We start from the raw sequence: 26,761 nt of genomic DNA, 5'->3' as shown, positions 1-26,761 counted from the left end.
AGACTAAGAGGTAGAAAAAATGAATAAAATTATTGGAGAAAAAAAGGAATCTGAGGTAAACTAAGCATTTTGAGATGTCATTTATAATTTGAGTTTAGTTTTTGACAGATATTTTGAATTGATTAATTGATTGTTTAAACTGTGTCCTCTGTGTAAGGAAAATGGGAAACTTTCTTCTCTCAACCAGGGAAACATTTGCTTCTCAAACTACTTTTTGAAAATAAAAAAATTTGATGTTTTAATTCTAGATCCTAAATCCAAATCCTCAGGAGATTCTAGTCATAGGTAATTTAGAAAATAATGAAATTATTAAGTAAAAGAATAAAACTTTTTTGACGATCTGACAACCTTCAAACTTCAAGTTTGGTTTGGCCGTCTGCATAAAGTGTGTGGGATAAGATGTTGTGAATAAAAACAAATTAAAACCCTAATCCTGTGTGGGTGTGTGTACTCTGTACAGCTATCGTTGTTTAAAACACCAATCCTGTGCGGATGTTGGTACTCTGAACAGCTAGCGTTGTTTAAACCCCAATCCTGTGCGAATGTGTGTACTTTGTACAGCTAGCTTTGTTTAAAACCCCAATCCTGTGCGGATGTGTGTACTCTGTACAGCTAGCGTTGTTTAAAACCCCAATCCTGTGCGGATGTGTGTACTCTGTACAGCTAGCGTTGTTTAAACCCCAATCCTGTGCGAATGTGTGTACTTTGTACAGCTAGCTTTGTTTAAAACCCCAATCCTGTGCGGATGTGTGTACTCTGTACAGCTAGCGTTGTTTAAAACCCCAATCCTGTGCGGATGTGTGTACTCTGTACAGCTAGCGTTGTTTAAAACCCCAATCCTGTGCGGATGTGTGTACTCTGTACAGCTAGCGTTGTTTAAAACCCCAATCCTGTGCGGATGTGTGTACTCTGCACAGCTAGCGTTGTTTAAAACCCCAATCCTGTGTGGGTGTGTGTACTTTGTACAGCTAGCGTTGTTTAAAAGTGTGCGTACTCTGTACAGCTAGCGTCGTTTAAAACCCCAATCCTGTGTGGGTGTGTATACTCTGTACAGCTAGCGTTGTTAATTGTTTGGATTGTTTAAAAGAATTAATAAAACTTCCAACATTTCAAATCTGTATTATGTTAAAGTTTGCGTTTATAAAGTTTTCCAATATCTTTATCCTACAAGATTTTAAAAAAATGGAAAAGCGATCAAATAACGATCGTTTTGGGATCGTTTTTGGGTTGGTTTTTTGCATATATCTTCTATTAGGGTCAAAATTTGATTTGGTGTATAACAAATAATGAATTTTTAGAATAAACAGTTTTAAATTATTTGCTCTTCTTAAACTAAATGAACCAAAATCAAACCAACTGAAGGCAAATTACTACGTGGTGAAGCTTTCATAATTATCATAATAAAAAGCTAATTTTCAAAATCTCTATTACAATTTTTACTAACTAAATGTTACAAAAAAAAATTGCATGTGTTTCAAGATTTTTAGATTTTTGTTTGCTAGTTTTTTTTCGAGGAAAGCTAGTTTAATAAACGTGATCCCAGTTGGGATATTTGAACACAGAGAAAAAACTAAGTTTTAAATAAAACTCACTTCATTTAAAAGTTCTCAGCTCTAATTTGACATTAAACCCCTAACCAAGCAGTATTTTTACTTAAAAGTGATTACAATCTGGTTAAAAGATCTTGGTGTACACGTTCTCAACTCAAACTTTGTTTTGCTTGATTCCTCAAATTCTTTATCATTAAAGTAATATTTGTAAAATCTAGAACTTTTAAATATCCACTAAGAAATCTCACCAATCAAACACAAAAGTATTTATAAATTTAGGAGCTGGTTTGCCCAGGACTGGGACCTTGTCCCTGAAGGTCGCCCTGACCCGGCTGTACAGTGCAAGATGCTACCACATGATGGAGACCTTCAAGGGATCCCAGGTAAACACCAGGTGTACAGTGCAAGATTATACCACATTATGGAGACCTTCAAGGGATCCAGGTAAACACCGGCTGTACAGTGCAAGATGCTACCACATGATGGAGACCTTCAAGGGATCCCAGGCGAACACCAGGTGCACAGTGCAAGATGATACCACATGATGGAGACCTTCAAGGGATCCCAGGTAAACACTAGTTGTACAGTGCAAGATGCTACCACATGATGGAGACCTTCAAGGGATCCCAGGTAAACACCAGGTGTACAGTGCAAGATGCTACCACATGATGGAGACCTTCAAGGGATCCCAGGTAAACACCAGGTGTACAGTGCAAGATCCTACCACATGATGGAGACCTTCAAGGGATCAGTGCAAGATGCTACCACAATACTACGTGTCCCTCTAGTTAAACAATCAGTTATTTTAAATTTCCTACATATGATATGTTGGTTGAAATAATTATGAAATAGGAGCATGTTGATCTTTGGTTGAATGCAGCTGATGGTAAAAACTCTGCTGAAGACTGGACAACATTTTTTAAAAAAGAGGTAAAAATTTAAACTTTCAGAAAGAGGTAAAAAATTTAAACTTTAAGAAAGAAGTAAAAATTTAGACTTTAAGAAAGAGGTAAAAAAATTAAGCTTTAAGAAAGAGGTAAAGTTTAAACTTTCAGAAAGAGGTAAAAAATTTAAACTTTAAGAAAGAAGTAAAAATTTAGACTTTAAGAAAGAGGTAAAAAAATTAAGCTTTAAGAAAGAGGTAACAAATTTAAACTCAAAGAAAGAGATAAAAATTTTTAACTTTAAGAAAGAAGTACAAAATTTGAATAGTAGGAAAGAGGTAATAATTTAAACTTTAAGAAAAAGGCAAAAAATTTACTATTAAGAAGGAGGTAAAAATTTTAATTTCAAGATTTAAGTAAAAGTTTTAATTTTCAGAGATGGAAATTTAATTAAAACAGATTAATTTTACTTTATCTCTGGATTAAAAAAGTAATTTACTTACAAGACTTACAATGTCAGACAAAGCTTTATTATGAATAATTTTTCAAATCCTCAATTAAAAAAAATCTTCCGGCCTCGTCCTTTATCTTCAAGCTTCTGGTGTCGACCATTATTGATAAACTTTCAAACTAGGTTTTTTATCTTCAATAATCCTTTCTGGTCTCGACCTTTTTTCTATAAACTGTCGGTCCCATCTTTTGTTTAAAGTTCATTTATTCGTTTTCTTACTCCTGAAAATAAAATTGTCCCCATCGTGATTATTCAAGATGTGTCCCCATGATATTGCTAGACTCTGAAATATGCAGAGAGTTCATTTATCAAAGAAATAGATTTTTTGCCTCAAACTCTAAATTTTCTAATTCCTATTTCTTTGCAACCTTTGACATTTCAAAATATGAATTCTTTTAGATAAAATAGTCTAAATTTAAGAAATCAACTGTTTATAGCATAAGGTTGCAAAGATATTGGGATTATGCAACTTTTTTGAATCTGCAGATCGAGATATCCCGGCTATTAAAAAACAAGGACGACGACATTTTAAAATCGTCTTATTTTATGAAACAGTTTAAGAATACAATATCAACATTTCCAACAGAAATAAATCGTCCCTGTTTAATATATTTGGATGCAAATCAAATAATGTCTCAAAGGAAGTCATCAAAGCACAAACATGAAAAATATATTTTTAAGAACTTTAAAGATATATTTAAATTTTATTTCAAGATGAAGCAAAATAATGTATAAATTGTCAGTGATCCGGTTCTAACTGTGATTTATCTACGATTACATGTGTACTGAGATGGAATTTAAAGAATTTGAGCCGCGATTTAAATCTGCCAAAACCCGGTTTAAATTAAGCGCCGACTTAAATCTTGAAACATTTGATACAATTTTAAGTGTAACCAACCATATTTAAGCCGCGGCATAAATTTAAACCGCCGCTCAAATTCTTTAAATTCGGCCACTGTACTCTTTATCCTTTTATCAGAAGAGGACGATTTCGTATTCATATCTCCCGAAAAGTTATAAATTCTATTAATTTCCTTTTTTTCTCCGCTCCATAACTCCTTAAGCAACGATTACAATCTATGTATCTATCTATATAACGTGCCGTCTATATATAAATTTGGCTTGTCTGTCTGTTTGTCTGTCTGTCTGTTTGTATCCAATAAACGTCAAAACGGCTGAACCGATCGGGCCCAAATTTTTTGTGGGACATCTCGGGACTCCATGGAAGGTTTATGAATGATTGAAATTTTAAATATTTGTCTCAATCAAAATTTGATCGTCATTAAATTTTTTAAAATTTTGAAAATCCACGAAATTTTTTGTGAAAATCCGCGTATTATTTTTGTTTTGTTTTACTATGTACACAAAGAGAACATGTTCACAATTAATTTAGAAGATGGGCGCAAAGCGCCCTCTAAGGCTAGTACCTTAAAAATACCTTAATAATTTCCTAGACAAAGGTTTGAAGAAAACTACGAAAACTTTAATGTTGTATATCCAGGAATATATATCAATACAGTCCCTTTAATGTTGTATATCCAGGGGTATATATCCGGCCAGTCCCTTTAATCTACATATAAATTTGGCTTGTCTGTCTGTTTGTTTGTTTGTTTGTCTGTCTGTGTGTTTGTATCCAATAAACGTCAAACGGCTGAACCGATCGGGCCCAAATTTTTTGTGGAACATCTAGGGACCCCAGGGAAGGTTTATGAATGATTGAAATTTTAAATATTTGTCTCAATCAAAATTCGATCTCATTAAATTTTTTAAAATTTTGAAAATCCACGAAATTCTTTGTGAAAATCCGCGAATTATTTTTGTTTTGTTTTACGATGTACACAAAGAGAACATGTTCACAATTAATTTAGAAGATGGGCGCGAAGCGCCCTCTAAGGCTAGTAATGTATATTCAGGGATATTTACCCGTACAGTCCCTTCAATAATGTATATCCAGGGATATATATGCGTACAGTCCCTTTAATAATGTATATCCAGGAATATATACCCGTATAGCCCCTTTAATAATGTATATCCAGGGATATATACCCGTACAGTCCCTTTAATGATGTATATCCAGGAATATATATCCGTACAGTCCCTTTAATAATTTATATCCAGGGATATATACCCGTACAGTCCCTTTGATAATATATATCGAGGAATATATACCCGTACAGTCAGTATAATAATGTATATCCAGGGATATATAACCGTACAGTCACTTTAATAATGTATATCCAGTAATATATATCCGTACAGTCCCTTTCATAATGTGTATTCTAGGATATATATCCGTACATTCCTTTTAATAATGTAAATATCCAGGGATATATATCCGTACAGCCCCTTATAATAATGTATGTCCAGGGATATATATCCGTATACAGTCCCTTTAATAATGTATATCCAGGGATATATATCCGGAGTTGATTATCCCTTCTCCTTGTTCTGGAAGGATCTGGTGACTGTGTATCCTAATGCTAAGGTATAGAGGAATTGAGCCTTTGCCACAAAATCTGATTTTCTAATCCCTATATCTTTGCAATCCAATGTTGTAGACCTCAAATATTTTAAATTAGGAATACTGTTCGGTCAAACAATGTAAGTTCGAAATATCAAAGGTTTTCACAATCAGGTTTCAAAGATAAAGTGATTAAAAATTAAGTTCGCGAAAAAGACTAAATTCCTTATTATAGATACGCTGTTTCACTACAGAAGGACCAATTTCGGACTATGAAGACGACATTTAATCAATAATATCATGTTTTACCAGAGCTTAAAAATTATTTAATTAAATAAAATAGTATGTGCACACTGTATTGGTGCGTTTCATGTTCTTTGGGGTTTTCAAATTAAAACTTGAGTCTCACAGTCGTCTTCCTATTCCACAGTTTTTTGGGTACAACAGTAAATAGCGAAACATATCAAGGTTTACATTTTTCACTATACTAGAACATCTAAAAATTATTTTTACCTTGAAAAATATTGGATTGTTTAAAAGGATCATATTATCGTAGCGTGTTTATGTATAGGACAGAGAGGGGGTTCTATTAAATATTTGTTTATTAACCTTTAATAATTTTTAGACGTGTTCTATAGAAAGCAACAAATAACTTTATAAGATATCTTTCGATATTCGTCTTTAGATGATACAGGGTGTCCCAATAAACATAGGAATTCAGTGACGAATTCGATATCGTCTTTTTATATAATTCTTTGATTTAGTATATAGTGATACCTACTGAGAAAGCTGTAATCTGTAAGAGTTTCGTCTGCTAGGTTCACATTTTGTTTGTTTATGTTTTGACCGCATACGGTTGTACTTAGTAAAACAAGAAAATTGCAGTATACAAACAGAGTAAACTTGTCCGTCTTCACTGTTCATCTTGCGGAGACATTATAGACACATCTTTACAGTCATTTATCGTTTTCATTAGATAAACTCTAGCAGACATAATAATATTATGGCTTTTTAAATTAGGTATTACAATGCTAATTCATAACAAAGACGATATCCAATTCATCACTGAATTTCCATGTTTTTTGGGACACCCTGTATTTTAAAAATATACTTTCCAACATGGAATATTTTCAATGGATTTTGACAACTCTCTCTTTAAGTAAAGTGTTATTCTGTTCAAATAATGGAACACAATATTCAAAACAATATTTGATAAATTTAACAAAACTAAAAATAACAGTCCTTCAATGGAGTTTTTGTTTGCAAACACTCAAGACAGAGGAAACCAAAGCTGTGGATTTCTCAAGTTTATATCTTCAAGAAAACATATCCAGGGGCTTTTACATGGAGAGGGGCCCCTAAACTTCATGTTTACCCATTTAACATTGACAATGGATCCAAAAACATTTTCCAGTGCGCTCCATTTTTAGTAATAATCGTAGCATTTGTTCTTCAATCTGCAAACATTTCTTTTTCCTATAATTTTTAAATTATAACAATTTGCGGATTTTTCCTGTTTTAAAGGACAATTTTCAAAGATTTTAGAAAAATTCCAATCGACACTTTTAAACTTTAAAAGATTGAAAAAAATGTAACCTTTATAAATAAAATGTCGTAAACTTCTTTTAACAATAAATATATAAAAGCTTTGGGAACCCAGTGCTGCCTAGGTTACTAAAAGTTACTTCCGCTGTTTACCCGCACTTGAACGATTTTAACAGGAAAGTTTTTTTCAATTAAAGTCGACCCACTCAACTCAGGATCTTTAAACAAAGCTAAGAACATTCCCCGTGGGCCTACCGAGTTCCCCAATTAAAATTAGAGGCAAAACAGTCCAGAGGTTCCTGAGTCATGATCGGACAAACACACAGAGATTACAACTTTATTTATATTGTGTTGAGGTTGTCCTGTCTACCCGTGAACCTGAGAAATGGTATACATCTGTGTATGAATCTATCTGGCAGGTTCAATTATTCAAAGAGAACTCATGGACTGCTCATCTTCTCTTTAAGATGCTGGACAAAAAAAGACCAGGTGAATAAAGCTGCAAGGTTTGCTTGATTAAGCTTCAGACATCGATCGGCCCGCCAGTTGTAAATTAAGAGGATTTTACGTCAAAATAAAATTAATTTCGCATTACATTAAAATCTTGCATGTTTTCAATCTTAGCTCCATTTTTTCTAATTATCAGAGCTATTAAAAAGTAAGCTCTATTTTCTAATAGGCAACCAATCAATGTGAACACTGAACAATTCCTTCAGAATATATAAAGCTGCTAAAGTCTTTGCCACAAACACAAATGTTCTAATCCTTACATCTTTGCAACCTGTTGGTGTAAACTCTTCATATTTCAAACTTTGATTATTTGATCTAACATAATTTACAGTTTGAAATATCTAATGTCTACGACATTGGGTTGTAAAGATATTAGGATTGGAAAATCAGATTTTAATGTTAGAAACTGTGAATAATTAATCTGAAAATGTAAATTAATATCTTCGTAACTGTAGATTTAGTTGAAAGGAAATCATAATTTTCCACAAAACTTTGCAGAAATAATAAAATAGTTTAGAAAAAATAGTTTTGAGTAATGTTTGTGAAGATTTAGTTGGGAATGTGTTTTCTCAGAAGTTTTATTGCCGCTGAAAGTTTTTCTTCTTTTCTTCACGTTTTTAAGAATACTTGAAAATTCTTGGAAGGGGATTCCACACTGAAACCTAAATATATGATTTTAACCTAAGTAACTTCTATCTAGTCCCTAGGCACGTGGATTTAACGGTTCTGTCAATATTCAAGAAAGCTGTGACTTTTGATCCCAATTTGACCCATTAAACATAATTTGTTTGCCTTTTTTTTCTTAAATACTTTTTTGTTGGCATATGCATTTTAAATGAAAATGTATAAAATAAACAAATCCGTAAAGTAAATGATTATTGAATTAAAGACCAAAAGCACGTTTGATTTCAAATAGAAGAAACCGAATGCTGCTCACTCATGGTTAGTCCGGTGTATAATTATGATATATATATATATATATATGTAAAAAATATGAAATATAAATAGATATGTATAATTCTATTCTTAGCCAATTAAAAAGCTGAATTGCAAGGATGTAATGTTTCTCTTTAAAATTGGCGCATCTTCAAAAAAAATTTCTACATTTTTGTCCAGGCAACACTTTTCAATTTGACCATTGCCTAAAACTTTCCTTGGTTCATTAGAATTGCTAAACAATCATTTTTGGCACGACCGGTTAATTTTAAACAATAATAAATGTCGACATTTTTCTCGAGAAACATTTTTCATCTTTGACAATCCTTCCCTTGGGTCATTTGAGTTGCCACAAAAAAATTGGGCCAGATCGGCCGGTTCACACGTTTTGATGTTTATTGGATACAGAAAGACAAACAAGCAAATATAAATAAATAAATAAATGAATTTACAAACTTAATTAATATTATTTTTAGTATTAAGTAATATTCTAAACAATAGAGCTTCAGCTATTAAGTTGTAATAGATATATTAAATAATGAATTAATTGGATTATTATAATAAATACCAATATATTAACACTTTATCTTTTAGATTAGTTCGTAATTTTTTATCACTGTTTTTTTGATGTTTTTAAGTTATTCCAGGCACAATCCTATTTGCTTACTGACAATATTATGAATTTTAAAACCATTAAACTTCTTAAATTAAAATATGTTCCTATTTGTAGTGAACTGGATGGCTAAACTGATGGAAACTAAGGGACCGGGCATGGATTTATCAATGCACGAGGCTATCACTGCAGGACCGGATACAGCCAAACAGTATTTTATAGGTACAAACAGTACTTTATAGGAACAAAAAGTACTTTATAGTTACAAACAGTACTTTATAGTTACAAACAGTACTTTATAGGTACAAACAGTATTTTATAGTTACACACAGTACTTTATAGGTACACAGAGTACTTTATAGCTACAAGCAGTACTTTATAGGTACAATCAGTACTTTATATAGTACATATAGGTACAAACAGTACTTTATAGTTACAAACAGTAATTTAAAGGTACAAACAATATTTTATAGTTACACACAGTACTTTATAGTTACAAACAGTACTTTATAGGTACAAACAGTACTTTATAGGTACAAACAGTACTTTATAGGTACAAACAGTACTTTATAAGTACAAACAGTACTTTATAGGTACAAACAGTATTTTATAGGCACAAACAGTACTTTATAGGTACAAGCAGTACTTTATAGGTACAAGCAGTACTTTACAGGTATAAACAGTACTTTATAGGTACAAACAGTATTTTATAGGTACAAATAGTACTTTATAGGTACAAGCAGTACTTTATTGGTACTAACAGTACTTTATAGTTACAAACAGTACTTTATAGTTACTAACAGTACTTTATAGGTACGAACAGTACTTTATAGGTACAAACAGTACTTTATAGTTACAAACAGTGCTTTATAGTTACAAACAGTACTTTATTTATACAAACAGTATTTTATAGGTACAAACAATACTTTATGGGTACAAGCAGCACTTTATAGGTATAAACAGTACTTTATAGTTACTAATAGTACTTTATAGTTACTAATAGTACTTTATAGTTACTAGCAGTACTTTATAGTTACAAACAGTACTTTATAGGTACGAACAGTACTTTATAGGTACAAACAGTACTTTATAGTTACAAACAGTACTTTATAGGTACAAACAGTACTTAATAGTTACAAACAGTACTTTATAGTTACAAACAGTATTTTATAGTTACAAACAGTACTTTATAGGTAAAAACAGTACTCTATAGTTACAAACAGTACTTTATAGGTATAAACAATACTTTATAGGTACAAACAGTACTTTATAGTTACAAACAGTACTTTATAGGTACAAACAGTACTTTATAGGTACAAACAGTACTTAATAGTTACAAACAGTAATTTATAAGTTTAATGATATTATTTGGGAAAAGTTTATAAATAACTTAAATGATATTATTTGGGAAAAGTTTATGAATCAGTTCGATCATGTTAATTGGGAAAAATTAAAAAAATGATAAAAGATTATTTTCAGATTGGGAGGAGAATGTTAAGGCCTCTATCTCTGCCGGTAATCAGAATAAAAAATGTCAAATATTTTTTTGATTAAAAAATGATTTTTTATTAAAAATATTTCAGAGAGATTACTCGTTCACAGTGCAAAGGAGGGATGGAAACCTCTTTGTGATTTTCTTGGTAAACAAAACTTTTTCATATTTTTTATCCAGAAATAATATATTTTGAAAGAAAAAGAAATAAAAAAGCAAAAATGTTTGATTTTCATTGAATTCAACAATTAGATTTTTCAAGATTTTTTCATTTCTGGGCAACTGGCTGATAAATTAATAAGTAGATGCTTTCAGTATTTTTTTTGAGGATTAATTTCTAATAAAAGATTATTCAAGGTTTCATCATAGTCCTGCCTTTGATCTAGGTTAGCTTTATCCCAGCTGGGTTTAGGCCTTTTTATCTCAGGTTCTACATTTAAGTTTATGAGTTCTATATTAAGTTTGCAGTATATAGGAAGATGATTTGAATGATTATCTGCACTCACAATAACAATATATTCTATTCTCTATGACTATACCCTGTTATTGGTATACTATTCTTGCATCAGTTTTCAAGACCGGGTTGACTTTAAAATGTAGCAAAACCTTGTCCTGTTGTTTTACATTATAATCTCATTTATCATTTTTTTCTAGTCCTAGTCAACACGTTTCAGTTTAAAAGGAGTAATTTGAAAAATCATGATGTTAGATTCTTCATATTTATTCTAGGATTTGATATTCCGGATGAACCGTATCCACGAGTCAACGATACTGCTTCTATACAGAAGGAGAGAATGACAAAGCATTAAACCAAACTTTTAACAAAATATTTAAATAACAGAACTTTATTGTTTTTCATTAATGCCGCATTTAATTAAATCTAAATCTAATTTCAAATTTAACTTTCACAAATCTTAATATTTTACTTTGACAGAGATAATCTTATATTTCTATTGTGTCTCCTGGAAAATACAAAAGTAAAACATTTATATATATGATATATATATATTTGTTTGCAGTGAAAAGGCCCAATTTTTTGTGCCTTGATCCCAGAAAAAATTCGATTTGAATATTTGTTAAAAATCCATTAATGTTTACGTAAAGCTTAAAAAACCAACATTAAAAAGCTAAAACTGTTACTTGAAAAAATGGCAAAAAACGCTCCTGGAGCTTTCTTTAAAATTTGTTTATTCTGTTGTTCCTAATCAGGCTGTTCGAATGATTAAGTTGTTAAATTTCGGAATATTCTACGTTGCTCCCGTTCTTGTAGGAGTAGCAGTCTATTCATGGCAGGTCAGAATGAGAACACGTTAAAAAATATATGCAGAAATCTTGGGACTCCCTGTTTACTGGGACTCCATGTACCTTGTTTACTGGGACTCCTTGTACCTTGTTTACTGGGACTCCCTGTTCCTTGTTTACTGGGACTCCTTGTACCTTGTTCACCGGGACTCCCTGTACCTTGTTTACTGGGACTCCTGGTACCTTGTTTACTGGGACTCCCTGTACCTTGTTTACTGAGACTCCCTGTGCCATGTTTACTGGGACTCCTGGTACCATATTTTCTGGGACTCCCTGCACCTTGCTTACTGGGACTCCCTGTACCCTGTTTACTGGGACTCCCTGTAAACTGTTTACTGGGACTCCCTGTAAACTGTTTACTGGGACTCCCTGTAAACTGTTTACTGGGACTCCCTGTACCATATTTTCTGGGACTCCCTGCACCTTGCTTACTGGGACTCCCTGTACCCTGTTTACTGGGACTCCCTGTAAACTGTTTACTGGGACTCCCTGTAAACTGTTTACTGGGACTCCCTGTAAACTGTTTACTGGGACTCCCTGTACCATGTTTACTGGTACTCCTGGTACTATGTTTACTGAGACTCCCTGTATTATATTAACTGGGACTCCTTGTAACCTGTGCCTTGATTAACATTAATTTATTTTAAACTTCAGGATTGTATCTGGGCTGGGCTGGGCTTTCATCTGTAATAAACGACATTTAACTCTCCGAGCCCAAAACGTAAGACAGGGTATCGTTATGAAAACTAGTTTTGAAACCCGGGTTTCAAGAATGGGGTTAGGCAGTTTTGTGGATATCAATATTTTTGTTGTGAAATATTATTTTATTAAGTTTCTTCATATTCTTCTTTTTTTTAAATTTCTTAAATCAAAATTTACACAATTGCCAAGACCCCAAAAAGGAAACTCGGGAGTTTCGTTCAACGATACTCTTTTAAATTTCAGGCTCTGTTGTACTTTGTGATCTATGCAAGCATCTTGTTTTTTTGTACTGTACTGTAGCGTACATGGATCATGCATGGAACACGTTGCATTGTATTGAGCTGAGTAACATAATGCAGGGTTACCCACACAGGATAAGAAATTAGAGACGACTATACAGCATTCATACTGTCTTTTTCCTTATACTAGTTTTGATTCCCTGCAACTGTTAACTTTTTCTTTTATTGTTAGATCATTTAATGAATCATTATAGTATTATATTCAATGCAGAAGATTTAATTTAACCTCAAATGTCTTTACAGTCTCATGCTTTCTGATTAATCCTGTATTAGCTGAATATCAAGTCTTTACAGTCTCATGCTTTCTGATTAATCCTGTAGTAGCTGAATATCAAGTCTTTACAGTCTCATGCTTTCTGATTAATCCTGTAGTAGCTGAATATCAAGTCTGACATCTAATGAAGGGGGCTCTGGATTTTAAAAAACAACAAACATCATTGTAATCTATAAAAAGCATTGTTTTTCATTTGATCCGTAACCTTACACCTCTGACGTGTTTGAGAAAAGAAGAAGTGGGTGTAGTGTTATTTCCTTCAAACATTCTTAAACAATTGTGTAACTATTTCTGATGGATTTGATTCTTTGCAACAAACTCTAATTGTCTAATCCATAAATCTTTGAAACCTGATGGTGTAAACCTTTGATGTTTCAAAATTAGATTATTTAAACTGACAGAATTCATAGGTTCTAAGGTTTACGACATTGGGATAGAAAATCATAATTTGCGGCAAATATTTAATTTATTTTTAATCTTTTCTATTTGCTGTGTATAATTTTTGTATTTTTTAAACTTCAAATATATTTCTACCTATTTGTTTAATATCTATGCGAAATATAACATTCTATTGAGTATAGAAATACATATTTTTTTAAGACTTAAAGAAAATATTGAATTATGCAGAGATTTTCTCATACTTGATCAGACAATCATGTAAAGGGTACGGTGGTGAATCCGACATTGCCATCTTTGCATGGAGAATCACTTGAAGTCACACCTCAAGCTCCTTTAATGAAAACTGTCAAAAAGGTTTTTTTACTTGGATTTCTGTGGAAAATCCTTCAGAAAGAATCGATGATCCAGTTTGACGAAAGACAGTTGTCTGTCTTTGAAAACGGAGAATTGAAATGAAAATTTTATAAATGCTGATCCGTCAAAAATGTTAATATTTGAGGAAAACGAGTTTTAACAGATTTTGAAATTGATTTTCCAAAGTTGATAAAATTTCCATCAAATAAATTACATCTAGGGGACCGGAACTATACAACTAGGAGAAGGATAGAGGGGACCGGAACTATACAACTAAGAGAAGGATAGAGGGAACTGGAACTATACAGACCGGAACTATACAACTAGGAGAAGGATAGAGGGAACCGGAACTAGACAACTAAGAGAAGGATAGTGTGGACCGGAACTATACAACTAGGAGAATGATAGTGTGGACCGGAACTATACAACTAAAAGAAGGATAGAGGGTACCGGAACTATACAACTAGAAGAAGGATAGAGGGGACCGGAACTATACAACAAGGAGAAGGATAGAGGGAACCGGAACTATACAACTAGGAGAAGGATAGAGGGGATCGGAACTATACAACTAGGAGAAGGATAGAGGGAACCGGAACTATACAAACTAAGAGAAGGATAGAGGGAACCGGAACTATACAACTAGGAGAAGGATAGTGTGGACCGGAACTATACAACTAGGAGAAGGATAGTGTGAACCGGAACTATACAATTAGGAGAAGGATAGAGGGGACCGGAACTAGACAAGGATAGCGTGGACCGGAACTAGACAACTAGGAGAAGGATAGTGTGGACCGGAACTATACAACTAGGAGAAGGATAGAGGGAACCGGAACTATACAACTAGGAGAAGGATAGTGTGGACCGGAACTATACAACTAGGAGAAGGATATAGGGGACCGGAACTATACAACTAGGAGAAGGATAGAGGGAACTGGAACTAGACAACTAAGAGAAGGATAGTGTGGACAAGGAACTATACAACTAGGAGAAGGATAGTGTGGACCGGAACTATACAACTAGGAGAAGGATAGAGGGGACCGGAACTAGACAACTAGGAGAAGGATAGTGTGGACCGGAACTAGACAACTAGGAGAAGAATAGTGTGAACCAGAACTAGGCAACTAGGAGAAGGATAGTGTGAACCGGAACTATACAACTAGGAGAAGGATAGAGGGGACCGGAACTAGACAATTAGGAGAAAGTTCGTGTGGCCCGGAACTATACAACTAGGAGAAGGATATAGAGGACCGGAACTATACAAACTAGGAGAAGGATAGAGGGAACCGGAACTATACAACTAGGAGAAGGATAGTGTGGACCGGAACTATACAACTAGGAGAAGGATAGTGTGAACCGGAACTATACAATTAGGAGAAGGATAGAGGGGACCGGAACTAGACAATTAGGAGAAAGTTAGTGTGGACCGGAACTAGACAACTAGGAGAAGGATAGAGGGAACCGGAACTATACAACTAAGAGAAGGATAGAGGGTACCGGAACTATACAACTAGAAGAAGGATAGAGGGAACTGGAACTATACAACTAAGAGAAGGATAGAGGGTACCGGAACTATACAACTAGAAGAAGAATAGAGGGGACCGGAACTATACAACTAAGAGAAGGATATAGGGGACAGGACCTATACAACTAGGAGAAGGATAGAGGGGACCGGAACTATAAAACTAGGAGAAGGATAGAGGGTACCGGAACTAGGCAACTAGAAGAATGATAGTGTGGACCGGAACCAGACAACTAGGAGAAGGATAGTGTGGACCGGAACTAGACAACTATGAGAAGGATAGTGTGGACCGGAACTAGACAAATAGAAGAAGGATAGTGTGGACCGGAACTATACAACTAGAAGAAGGATAGAGGGGACCGGAACTATACAGCTAGGAGAAGGATAGAGTGGACCGGAACTATACAACTAGGAGAAGGATAGTGTGGACCGGAACTATACAACTAGGAGAAGGATTGAGGGAACCGGAACTATACAACTAGGAGAAGGATAGAGAGTACTGGAACTATACAACTAGGAGAAGGATAGTGTGGACCGGAACTAGACAACTAGCAGAAGGATAGTGTGGACCGGAACTAGACAACTAGAAGCAGGATAGAGGGTACCGGAACTAGATAACTAGGAGAAGAATAGTGTGAACCGGAACTAGACAACTAGAAGCAGGATAGAAGGTACCGGAACTAGACAACTAAGAGAAGAATAGTGTGGACCGGAACTAGACAACTAGAAGCAGGATAGATGGTACCGGAACTAGACAACTATAGGAAGAGAATAAAGGGAACCGGAACTAGACAACTAGGGACAGGATAAAGCGGATTAAAATGAACAAGTGATTTGAGTTATAAACATAAAAATAACATACAGAGTAAAAATTGACGGTACACAATATTGTAAACTCTGGAGATAAAAGAAATGAAAAAACATTAAAATTATTAGCGTTGTTAAAAGTTATCATGAATTTTTGCGGGGCCTCTTAAAATAAAAACCAACTAAATGTGTAAAACGAACCGTAACATGGATTAGAAAATTTTAATTTGAAATATTTGAAAGAAAAGAGAAAATATTAGAGAGAAAAAGAAAAAGTAAATATTCTGAAAAAAATACAAAATGAATTCTAAAAAGTATTTATTCAGAATGAAATGAGACGCAGAGAAGGAATTAATTGGACCAATATTCAATATTTTCCAAGTAAACACGGGATAAACAAGTTCTAGGAGAGTAGGTTATGCTAGAATATGTTAATAACATTCAATAGATGTTTTTCGGACAGAGAAATAATTGGTTTTGGCAGGAGAACATAAATACAGAAACAGAAACCAGTCTTTATATTTCCAAGAGTAAAGTTGAACCTGGAGTTGGTTCAACTTTTAACAAGATTGTTTCACCCTCTTCCAAACACAACAAATACATTAAACACATTTAAAAAGAGATATTAAATTTTGTTTGACTTATTCAGTCTTTTTCCCTTTTAATCCAATTTACTTTTCTTTGTGCTTTGATTCTTCTCACGGTTCTATACCGGGAAGACATAATATAGGATGGATAACCCATCAGGGGGTGAACTTCCCAGACGAAGGTCTTTATCGTTAACAGGTTCAAGAACTATAGTCATGAACCCAATCTATCTAGTGGGTCAGGTTCCCTTGTTTCTCCAGGGTCTAATCTCAGAACTAAACAGCAGGGTAAATAGATCTGGGCCTCGGGACAAGGTGGAAATCCCGATTCAATTAAAATGTCAGAACCAAGTCAGCTATTTCCCTTAGTCAGGTAGAAGCTTTAAAGGTAGAAATTGCTGCATGGGCCAAGGAATGTAAAGGAACGAGTCAACCCGGAGTAGATAAATATAAGAGAAGTACGAAATATTTAAGGAGACAACTAAAGGTTTAGTCAAGAATGCTCTTCTCAGGGAAGCATCCATGAACCAAACCAATAACTTAGAAGCAATTCACGGCAGACTAGACGGGATTAAAAGATCAGTAGAAGAGGAAAAGTAGATCTGAAGGACGTAGTAGAGAACCCAGACTTCCAGGTATCCAGAATGAGCTAACAGATCTTTATATATACAGATTATACTAAATATGCTTATTTCTGTTTAGAACAAACCACAACTCCTTCTTGCAGAGTAAATGAGAGACACCAATCTAGGAGAACAAGCGCGAAGGACGCCTAGGCCTCATTCCACAGGAAGCAGTTGGGAACCATTCTCCTCCACTCAGGACGGTCACAGGTTCGAATTTTATAAAATTAAGATAGAGTATATCCTTGTTTTTATCATTACGCAGCAATCCTTCTTCTGATTCTATTTTAGTCGATTTTTTGCGTAACAACCTTGAACCAGTTTAAACCATATTCTTGTTTCTAAATATATTCATGAAAAGTAATTAATGTTCTTTTAAACAATGGAAGCGACATAAGGATTATAATTAGATTTATTTTCAAAGAGCGTCTACCAACTCTACCAGCAGAGGTTTTACTATTTCCACAGAATTATAAAAGATTAAACATTTTAATTTTTGTTTGTTAAAACTCATGACAATAAAACCAACAAACATGTATTCTTTTATCTAGCAGGGGGATGGAGCTAGTGTATCTAGTAGGGAGATGGAGCTAGTGTATCAAGTAGGGAGATATGGAGCTAGTGTATCTAGTAGGTCTAGTAGGGAGATATGGAGCTAGTGTATCTAGTAGGGAGATGGAGCTAGTGTATCAAGTAGGGAGATATGGAGCTAGTGTATCTAGTAGGAAGATGGAGCTAGTGTATCAAGTAGGGAGATATGGAGCTAGTGTATCTAGTAGGGAGATATGGAGCTAGTTTATCTAGTAGGGAGATGGAGCTAGTGTATCTAGTAGGGAGATATGGAGCTAGTGTATCTAGTAGGGGGATGGAGCTAGTGTATCTAGTAGGGAGATGGAGCTAGTGTATCTAGTAGGGAGATGGAGCTAGTTTATCTAGTAGGGAGATATGGAGCTAGTGTATCTAGTAGGGAGATGGAGCTAGTGTATCTAGTAGGGAGATGGAGCTAGTGTATCTAGTAGGGAGATGGAGCTAATATATCTGGTAGGGGAATGGAGCTCATGTATCTAGTATGGAGATGGAGCTAGTGTATCTAGTAGGGAGATGGAGCTAGTGTTTCTGGTAGGGAGATGGAGATAATATATCTAGTAGGGGGGATGGAGCTAGTTTATCTAGTAGGGAGATGGAGCTAGTGTATCTAGTAGGGAGATGGAGCTAGTGTATCTAGTAGGGGGATGAAGATAGTGTATCTAGTGCTAGTGTATCTAGTAGGGAGATGGAGCTAGTGTATCTATAAGGGGGATGGAGCTAGTGTATCTAGTAGGGGGATATAGAGCTAGTTTATCTAGTATGGGGATGGAGCTAGTGTATCTAGTAGGGGGATATGGAGCTAGTGTATCTAGTAGGGGGATATGGAGCTAGTGTATCTAGTAGAGGGATAGGAAGCTAGTGTATGCAGGGATTAACGTTAATTCTTCAATTATCCCCTGCAGTATATAGTAGTGGACAATATTCTACTCAGCGTTTCCACAATTATTTATTGTATCTCTATCCTATACATGTTTATTCTATTATGCTTGACAGGGTGTTTTTGAAAATGTGTGTTATTTCATTTCGTTAAAAAAAATCCACCAAAACAAAGAGAGAAAATCGTTCAGTACTGCTTCAAAACTTAATATAGTTTGGCAAATGTATAGTTTTGAAGAAGTACTGGACGTTTTTCTATGTTTTTTAGTGGATTTTTATTTTCTCTTAACAAATTGTGAAAAAGACACTTTTTCAAAAACTATTGTTTTCCACTATAAACATTTTTTCTTCTTTTCTTTACTTTGCTCTTGATAATTTTATGATGTAAAGGCCGGGTTATCCCACAAAAGATGAGACTGTAAAGACGACTTTAACTCTACAAATATGAAGGTTTTAAAGTTAATTTATGTGTTAAAAAAAAATCATCTTTAAATAGCTTATTTATTGATTTGGCAAAGAAAGGAACTAGTTTACAGTTACAGGGAATCCTGAATGTAAGGAAACAGGTAGTACAGTCGTCTCTGAAGTCTCATTCGTTGTAGGTTAAAATGTATATTAACGTGATCTTAGTCAAGATATACTCTTGTTAGATCTCTACTTTATTACGCGACAAGAAAACATTAATAAATACTCATATTTGAAGGTCATGACACCATCTCTTTGTTGATATTTCAAAAGAATGATGAACTAACTTACTGCAGTATAACTCAATAATATTTCTACATTTTCCATACTTAATCTTCTTTCAGTCAAGATAAATATAAAGTTTAAAGTTTTATTTCCATCTCATTAAATACTCAGGAGTGAGAAGTTTAACAATTTTTAACGTTTAATCTATTATGAATCATTCAACATTTCATATATTCAGGAAACATGCACAATTTTATTTTATTTTTTACATTTTCGTAACTGATCTGTAAGTACATACATATGACAGCAGTATAAAGTATAAAATCGTGTAACAAACATAATAATAAAACATTCCTCTTTCTTCCTCTTAATCTTTACACTGTAAACTAAACAGTAAAAACGATGTATTTACAGTTTATTTTATCCTTTTATGTCTCCACCCCAATTTTTCTTTCCCACTTTCCTTCTATGCTCCATTTTCCATCCACCTCCATTCTATCCTCCATTTTCCATTTAATCTCATTTTTATCCTCCATTTTCAATCCCGGCACTCTGCTATCCTCCATTTTCCATTTCCCATCCTCTCTATCCTCTATTTTCCATTTCCCATACCTTCTATCCTCTATTTTCCATCTCCCATCCTCTCTATCCTCTATTTTCCATTTCCCATCCTCTCTATCCTCTATTTTCCATTTCCCATCCTCTCTATCCTCTATTTTCCATCTCCCATCCTCTCTATCCTCTGTTTTCCAGCTCCCATACCTTCTATCCTCTATTTTCCATGTCCACCCTTTTATCCTCTATTTTCCTATACCCCACCACCCCCCTCTCTTCTCCATTCTTTACTCCATCCCCCCCATCCCCCCTTCTAGTTGTGTATATATACAATTAAACTTTAAGATCACACGAACTTGAGGCTGAGCAATATGTACACTGTACAGGGATATCCACAAAGTATGCGACTTTAAAGACGACTACAAGAAATTATTAAGTCTTTTTTCATACACTTGAAGACTTTCTTCCTTACGAAAAATCAAATTAAAACTTTTTCAAATAGTTCTAGGTCGTCTTTAATCGATTTTGTGGATAATCCTGTATAATACAATAGTTTATGTTTATAACGAATACAGCTGCAAGCCACCATATCATCACAGAAAGTGGCGGTTTTATTAATTTCTAGTTTCATGTAAATGTTTGAGAGAATATAAAACGATGAACTAAACTAATTATTAACGTTCTGATTCTAATTTAACGATTTTTTATTTTAAATAACCAATGTAGTGCTCTCAAACAGTTACATATTTTCATATTTTACAATATTTTATACAAACATTTTTTATATTTTTAAGAATTTAACTTTCTAAGGTTTGATGACAGCTTATACACCAAGTTTAAGATTTCTGAATGAATAGCGTTAATAACGAACTGGACGGATCATGAAACAAAAATGGAATGATGAAGTATTGTCACACTACAGAGCCCAAAACTTAAGACAGGGTATCGTTATGGAAACCAGTTTGGGAACCCGGGTTTCACGGATGGGGTTAGGCAGTTTTGTGGATATCAATATTTTTGTTATGAAATATTATTTTACTTGGTTTCTTCATATTCTCCATTTTTTTCGAATCTCTTAAATAAAAATCTACACAAATGTTAAGACCCCAAAAATGAAACTCGGGATCGTTTCGTTCAACGATACTCTTTAAAATTTAGGGCTCAGCTGTTCCTACTGTATACACTGTACGGTACGCACTGGACAGTGTACAGAAGAAACATCTTCATGTTACCTAAGTTGATTTTTTAAGGATATCCTGAGTTGTAATTAATTTAATACAGAGCGTCCCATATCATATTTGATAGTCTTTTCTGCACGCAAATCTTTAAATTAGCAATATACAAATTTTTTTAATGATTCATTTTCAATAAACTTTGTGATTAGTCCCAGAAATAACAATTCAAAGCTAATCCAATATGATGTGGGACACCCTGTATAAAGGTGCAGATCACCATTAGAAGACTTGGTATGAAGGTATATACAATTGTGCTAAAGCGTTGCAATTACTGTTTCAATCAAACTGCATTAAACCTTTTATAATGAGATAAAGCTGCCCGAGCTTGCAACTTTTGAATTTAATGCAAAAATAAGTCAAATGGTTAAACCTGCGAGAGATGAGAGAATGTGTTAAACTCATTTGAACCGATTTAGATTAGCTCCAACAAATTAAAAGTTCCTAGCTCAGACTTGGATTAAAATCAAAATCTTCTAACTAAAGTATTATGTATTAAGAATTCTAGAATTGCCTAAATGGGGATCTGTACCTTTAAGCCGGAGCTTCTGTCCTCATCTCCAACAATTACCGTTAAATGTGATTGGAAAACATTTCATTACAAAAATTACAGTTCCAAGGAAGGCGGGATGGGAGGGATAGGTAGTGGGGTGTTTATATTAGTAAATTTTCTTGCATAACTTTAACAATTTAAGCACAGAAACTACGGTACAAATGCGCTAAATGTTTGAATCCACCATACGAGATTAAATCTAACTGTATATAAATAATAATACTAATGAAACACATTTATTTGTTTTTAATTATCTTGTTTAATTTACTGTTAAGTACTGGTGAAAATTTCAAGGCGTTGCATTATCAAACTCTAATAATATTTTGCTACTCATATTAACAGTAAAATAATGATTAGGGTTGGTTAGGGTATCCCTAGCTTTAAAACTATCTGCAGCGACAGCATACTAATAAATCATAAAGGAAGACATGATTAAATATTTTATACTTTTGCTTAATGAACAACATAATTGAATAAAACACTTTTCCGCATCGAGTTTCGAAAAATGATAGGTCGTGAACTACATTGATTTAGAGGATCGGCCGAAACATTAGAGGCTCTATATGAGACCATTGAAGATTTAATAAATTTAATTAATGTTAATATTAACATATAAATGTTAATGTTAATTGATATTAACATATAAATAAACATTAATTGCTTAAAGTCAATGTTAATGTTAATGTTAATGTTAACATTATATAATGACAAGCATAAACTTTAATGAATTGTTTAAAGTCAATGTTAATGTTAATGTTAATGTTAATGTTAACGTTAATACTAATTTTATATACTGACAACCATAAACTTTAATGAATTGTTTAAAGTCAATGTTAATGTTAATGTTAATGTTAACGTTAATACTAACTTTATATACTGACAACCATAAACTTTAATAAATTGTTTATAGTCAATGTTAATGTTAATGTTAATGTTAATGTTAATTTTAATTCCTTCTATTATTTATTCAAATCCTTTATTTTCATACTCTTGGATATATTAGATCTTTAACATCTGGATAAATCATTGATTTAGAAAACCTCCACTTAATGGTAGGCGATTTTATCAATATAATGAAGAAGACTTTAGATTTTAATTTAATCTATTTAAAGCTTTTCAACAGGATGGACTATACACAAAAACATGGAAGTAAAGAGAAGCTGTCAATTAAAAAAGCTTCTCTTTATTTACTTGTAAACTTTTAATTCAAAAAAAGCTTGTTGTCAATTAAAACTTAAATAAAAAGTCGTCTTCATTAAATAACTGAGACCGCATACCACCGTACTTGCTCACTCCATGGTGAATTTATTTTTCAAGATCATATTTTGTCCCTCGCTAAATCTCGGGACAAAATAAAATCTAAAAAGGCCTGACTCTTTTAGATAAAGAGAAAATTTCTGTCCAAAAACTTTTAACACTGCGAACCAAAATAATAGTGTTATAAATAGTTATTATATATAAGTTTGTAAAGTTTGAAGAACCTATATTTAATGTGGACTATGGTGTATTATATATTAAGTTAGAATGTGTGTAAGAAGAGTGAAAAGCAGGCTGGATAAGAATTCTAGTGTCTAAAGAAGTGTAAAATCTCCTTTCTGCAGATTATTCAGTTGAAAAGCTGGTGCACTGCAGATTTTATATTTTCAACTTGTACAGTACACGGTTAACTCATTAGATACAAGATCAGCTGATTAGTAACTCATTTTCATGTACATGCATTACAAAATATTCTATCTTTCTTTATGCTAACTTTCTACTTCAGTAATATTTTAAGATTTATGCAATTTTTGCGTCAGACTAAAACTATACATCCAGTTTTAGGTTTAATAAATTTCTCTACCAGAGATTTACTTTTTACTATTTTCAGTACTCAACCAATGAATTTTTTATGTTAATTTCAGCTTACTTTAATTGTAATTAGAACTTTTTCTTATGTATATTGTAATGTGCATGTATGTATATATGTAGATACATATTAATCATATCTAAGATATAAACCCAAGATCTGATCTTATAATATATAATCTTTATACATTTTTTATAAAAAGAAAAAGTTTTCCAGCTTATTAATCATGAAGAATAAGAAAAGTTTATAAATAAATCTTGAACGGAAATAAAGAGGGATTATTAGGTTTCCAACCTTTAAGCAATTCATTGAAGTTTATGGTTGTCAGTTTCTAAAGTTAACATTAACATTAACATTAACATTAACATTAACATTTCTCCCTGCTCCTACACTACCACAACCCTCCTCCCTAATCCTAAACTATCACAACCCTTCTCACTACTACCACACCATCACAACCCTTCTTCCTACTACTACACTACCACAACCCACTTCCCTACTCCGACACTACCACAAATCTTCTCCCTACGCCTAAACTACCACAACCCCCTCCCTAATCCTTCACTATCACAACCCTTCTCCCTACTCCTATAACATCACAACCCTTCTCCTTACTCCTACACTACCACAACCCCCCTCGGTACTGCTACCCTACCACAACCATCCTCCATACTCCTACACTACCACAACCCTCTCCCTACTCCTGCACTACTCCAACCCTTGCCCCTACTCCTACGCAATCACAACCCTTCTACCAACTCCTACACTACTAAAACCTTTTTTCCTACTCTAACACTACCACAACCCTTCTCTCTACTCCTACAATAACACAACCATCCTTCCTACTCCTACACTGCCACAACTCTTCTCCCTAATACTGCACTACCACAACACTTCTCTCTACTTTTATACCACAACCCTTATTCTTAATCCTACACTACCACAACCTTTCTCTCTACTCCTATTACCACAACCCTTCTCCCTACTCCTACAGTCTACACTACTACAGCCCTTCTCCCTAATCCTAAATTTTCACAACCCTTCTCTTTACTCCTGCACTACCACAACCTTTCTCCCTACTCCTACATTTTTACAACCCTCCTCCATACTCCTACACTACCACAACCCTTAATCCTACTCCTACACTACTTTAACCCTTCTCCCTACTTCTACTCTACCACAATAAATATAAAACTAAGAACATGAGTGGTTATTGTACCAAAGTTCGAAACTTTCCTAAGTTTTTGAATAATTACATTTCTAATTAGTTTGAAAACGGTTTGCCTTGTGGTTGAGAACTACTGTGCAAGTGAATAAACAAACATATGAACATGGCAGGGTCTAAAAAAACTTTATCTCTGAGAATAAGGAGGAGGGAGGGAGGGGTGATTATGGGAAGACCAGAGCGGGGTGTAAGAAGAGTAGGTGGGGGGTTAGAAGAGTAGGGGGGGGATTTTGGTGTATATGCACTGATTAGATAAAGCTGAGTAAAGAGAATGCTAGGGGAATAAGAAATACTATGAAGGATACCCATCATCTATACTTGATGTTATAGTCATCATAGTTAGGCCCTCAGATCTTTAACTTGGAAAACCATAATTCTATATACAGGCCGGGAGTGTGCTGGAAAACTGAAAGAGATATCACTATCACGCGATTAATTGATTATCTATTTTCAAATTTTTCAATCCTAAAGAAGTTGTCCACAACACTGCATACTCAGTTTAACTGCCTTACATAGCCGGTCTGTCCATTTAAAATTAATTTAATAAGCGAAATTTCCAGTGACAGTCCCCGATTTACAACTGTACTCTTAAAACCTTTGTCTGATCAAGTATGATTTATATTTCCATAATTATGATTCTTTAAGCTGTTTGTTTTTATTTGATGCTTCTCTGCATGGTGGGTCACATGAAATTATTGCTTACAGTCCCTTTAAATGATAATTTTATGAAAAATCTTTTCTTTTAAGTCTAGATACAGTATTTAATGTTTAATGAAGAGAAAGATAAAAGACAGGATTTGAGATTATTTTCTTAATTTTGAAAAATAAGGAATAAAATCTTGTTCATCTCCTCAGATCTATAGTTCACAACATACAAAACTTATTATTTTAGAGAAGTTTAGTTTTTAGAGGTTTACAGTTAGACTTAAAGACCTTGTACTGCCACCATTTATTTAACTTTCTGTGTTAAAACTATTCAAAGTTTCTTTTTTGTTTAACAATTGGTTTGAGGGTATGGACTGTGAGAAAAGGGTGCAGAAATATGAGAATTAAAAAATACTAAAATAATGATGAAAAATTCAAATATAAAATCTAATTTATCATTATCACCTTAATCTGAAATACCCTTCACATGAAAAACGTATCCTTATGTCTTACACAGAGGGTTTTAAAAACTGAAAAATAAAATAAGTTTTTAAATAGATTTTTTGGAAACTCCAGCCTTTAGTGTGTTAGGCATATATATATATATATATATTCAGAGAAAAGTATATAATTGAAACTTATAAAAGAAGATTAGAGGAGAAAGACCCGAACGAGAATATAAAGACGGAGAAAAGTAAATTGTTAGAAATAGAATATTTATATTCTAAGGATATACTGCTACTGGAGCTGGGACCCAGAGAAGCAACAAAAACCAATCCTAACTCACGGAGGAACAAACTGTTTAATGAGTTTTTACAAAAAATGATGAAACAAGTTAATTTGATTACTCTATGGAGAAAGAAAGATGAGACTATAAAATCCTTTTAGAGGAACTTTTTAAAAAAATGTTTACTATTGGCCTCTGTACTGCTGAAGGATTTAATTTAAATCTGTTTATATGAAAATGTGTACTCTGTACTGTTGAAGGATTTAATTTAAATCTGTTTATATGAAAATGTGTACTCTGTGCTGTTGAAGGTTTTAATTTAAATCTGTTTATATGAAAATGTGTACTCTGTGCTGTTGAAGGATTTAATTTAAATCTGTTTATATGAAAATGTGTACTCTGTGCTGTTGAAGGATTTAATTTAAATCTGTTTATATGAAAATGTGTACTCTGTGC

The 26,761-nt window shown here is 33.6% G+C and overlaps 1 protein-coding gene across 8 annotated transcripts in view; it reads left to right on the top strand.

The window, feature by feature from the left end:
* The window catches only part of LOC111695829 (uncharacterized), a 36,025-nt gene continuing 9,264 nt past the window's right edge, over nucleotides 1-26,761 (top strand). For 2 of the 8 annotated variants that reach the window (XR_002763949.1, XR_002763948.1), the window contains exons 1-13: nucleotides 1-55; nucleotides 249-285; nucleotides 1,830-1,933; nucleotides 2,403-2,480; nucleotides 5,356-5,430; nucleotides 7,308-7,440; nucleotides 9,128-9,232; nucleotides 10,490-10,525; nucleotides 10,594-10,650; nucleotides 11,232-11,290; nucleotides 11,712-11,795; nucleotides 12,459-12,525; nucleotides 17,448-17,578. Coding sequence is in view for 6 of the 8 variants with exons in the window: in XM_023465278.1 (XP_023321046.1) it covers nucleotides 20-55; nucleotides 249-285; nucleotides 1,830-1,933; nucleotides 2,403-2,480; nucleotides 5,356-5,430; nucleotides 7,308-7,440; nucleotides 9,128-9,232; nucleotides 10,490-10,525; nucleotides 10,594-10,650; nucleotides 11,232-11,290; nucleotides 11,712-11,795; nucleotides 12,459-12,494 (840 nt within the window). In the remaining 2 variants the exon portion in view is untranslated. Of the gene's footprint in view, nucleotides 56-248; nucleotides 286-1,829; nucleotides 1,934-2,007; nucleotides 2,057-2,079; nucleotides 2,119-2,189; nucleotides 2,243-2,402; nucleotides 2,481-5,355; nucleotides 5,431-7,307; nucleotides 7,441-9,127; nucleotides 9,233-10,489; nucleotides 10,526-10,593; nucleotides 10,651-11,231; nucleotides 11,291-11,711; nucleotides 11,796-12,458; nucleotides 12,536-12,749; nucleotides 13,167-17,447; nucleotides 17,579-26,761 lie in introns of those variants that run through there. The other 6 variants (XM_023465278.1, XM_023465276.1, XM_023465277.1 and 3 more) reach the window with 6 other exon arrangements.

Source organism: Eurytemora carolleeae, unplaced genomic scaffold (assembly GCF_000591075.1).
Source record: "Eurytemora carolleeae unplaced genomic scaffold, Eaff_2.0 scaffold237, whole genome shotgun sequence".
Classification (NCBI taxonomy): domain Eukaryota; kingdom Metazoa; phylum Arthropoda; class Copepoda; order Calanoida; family Temoridae; genus Eurytemora; species Eurytemora carolleeae.
This window is presented reverse-complemented; position numbering and strand designations above follow the sequence as displayed.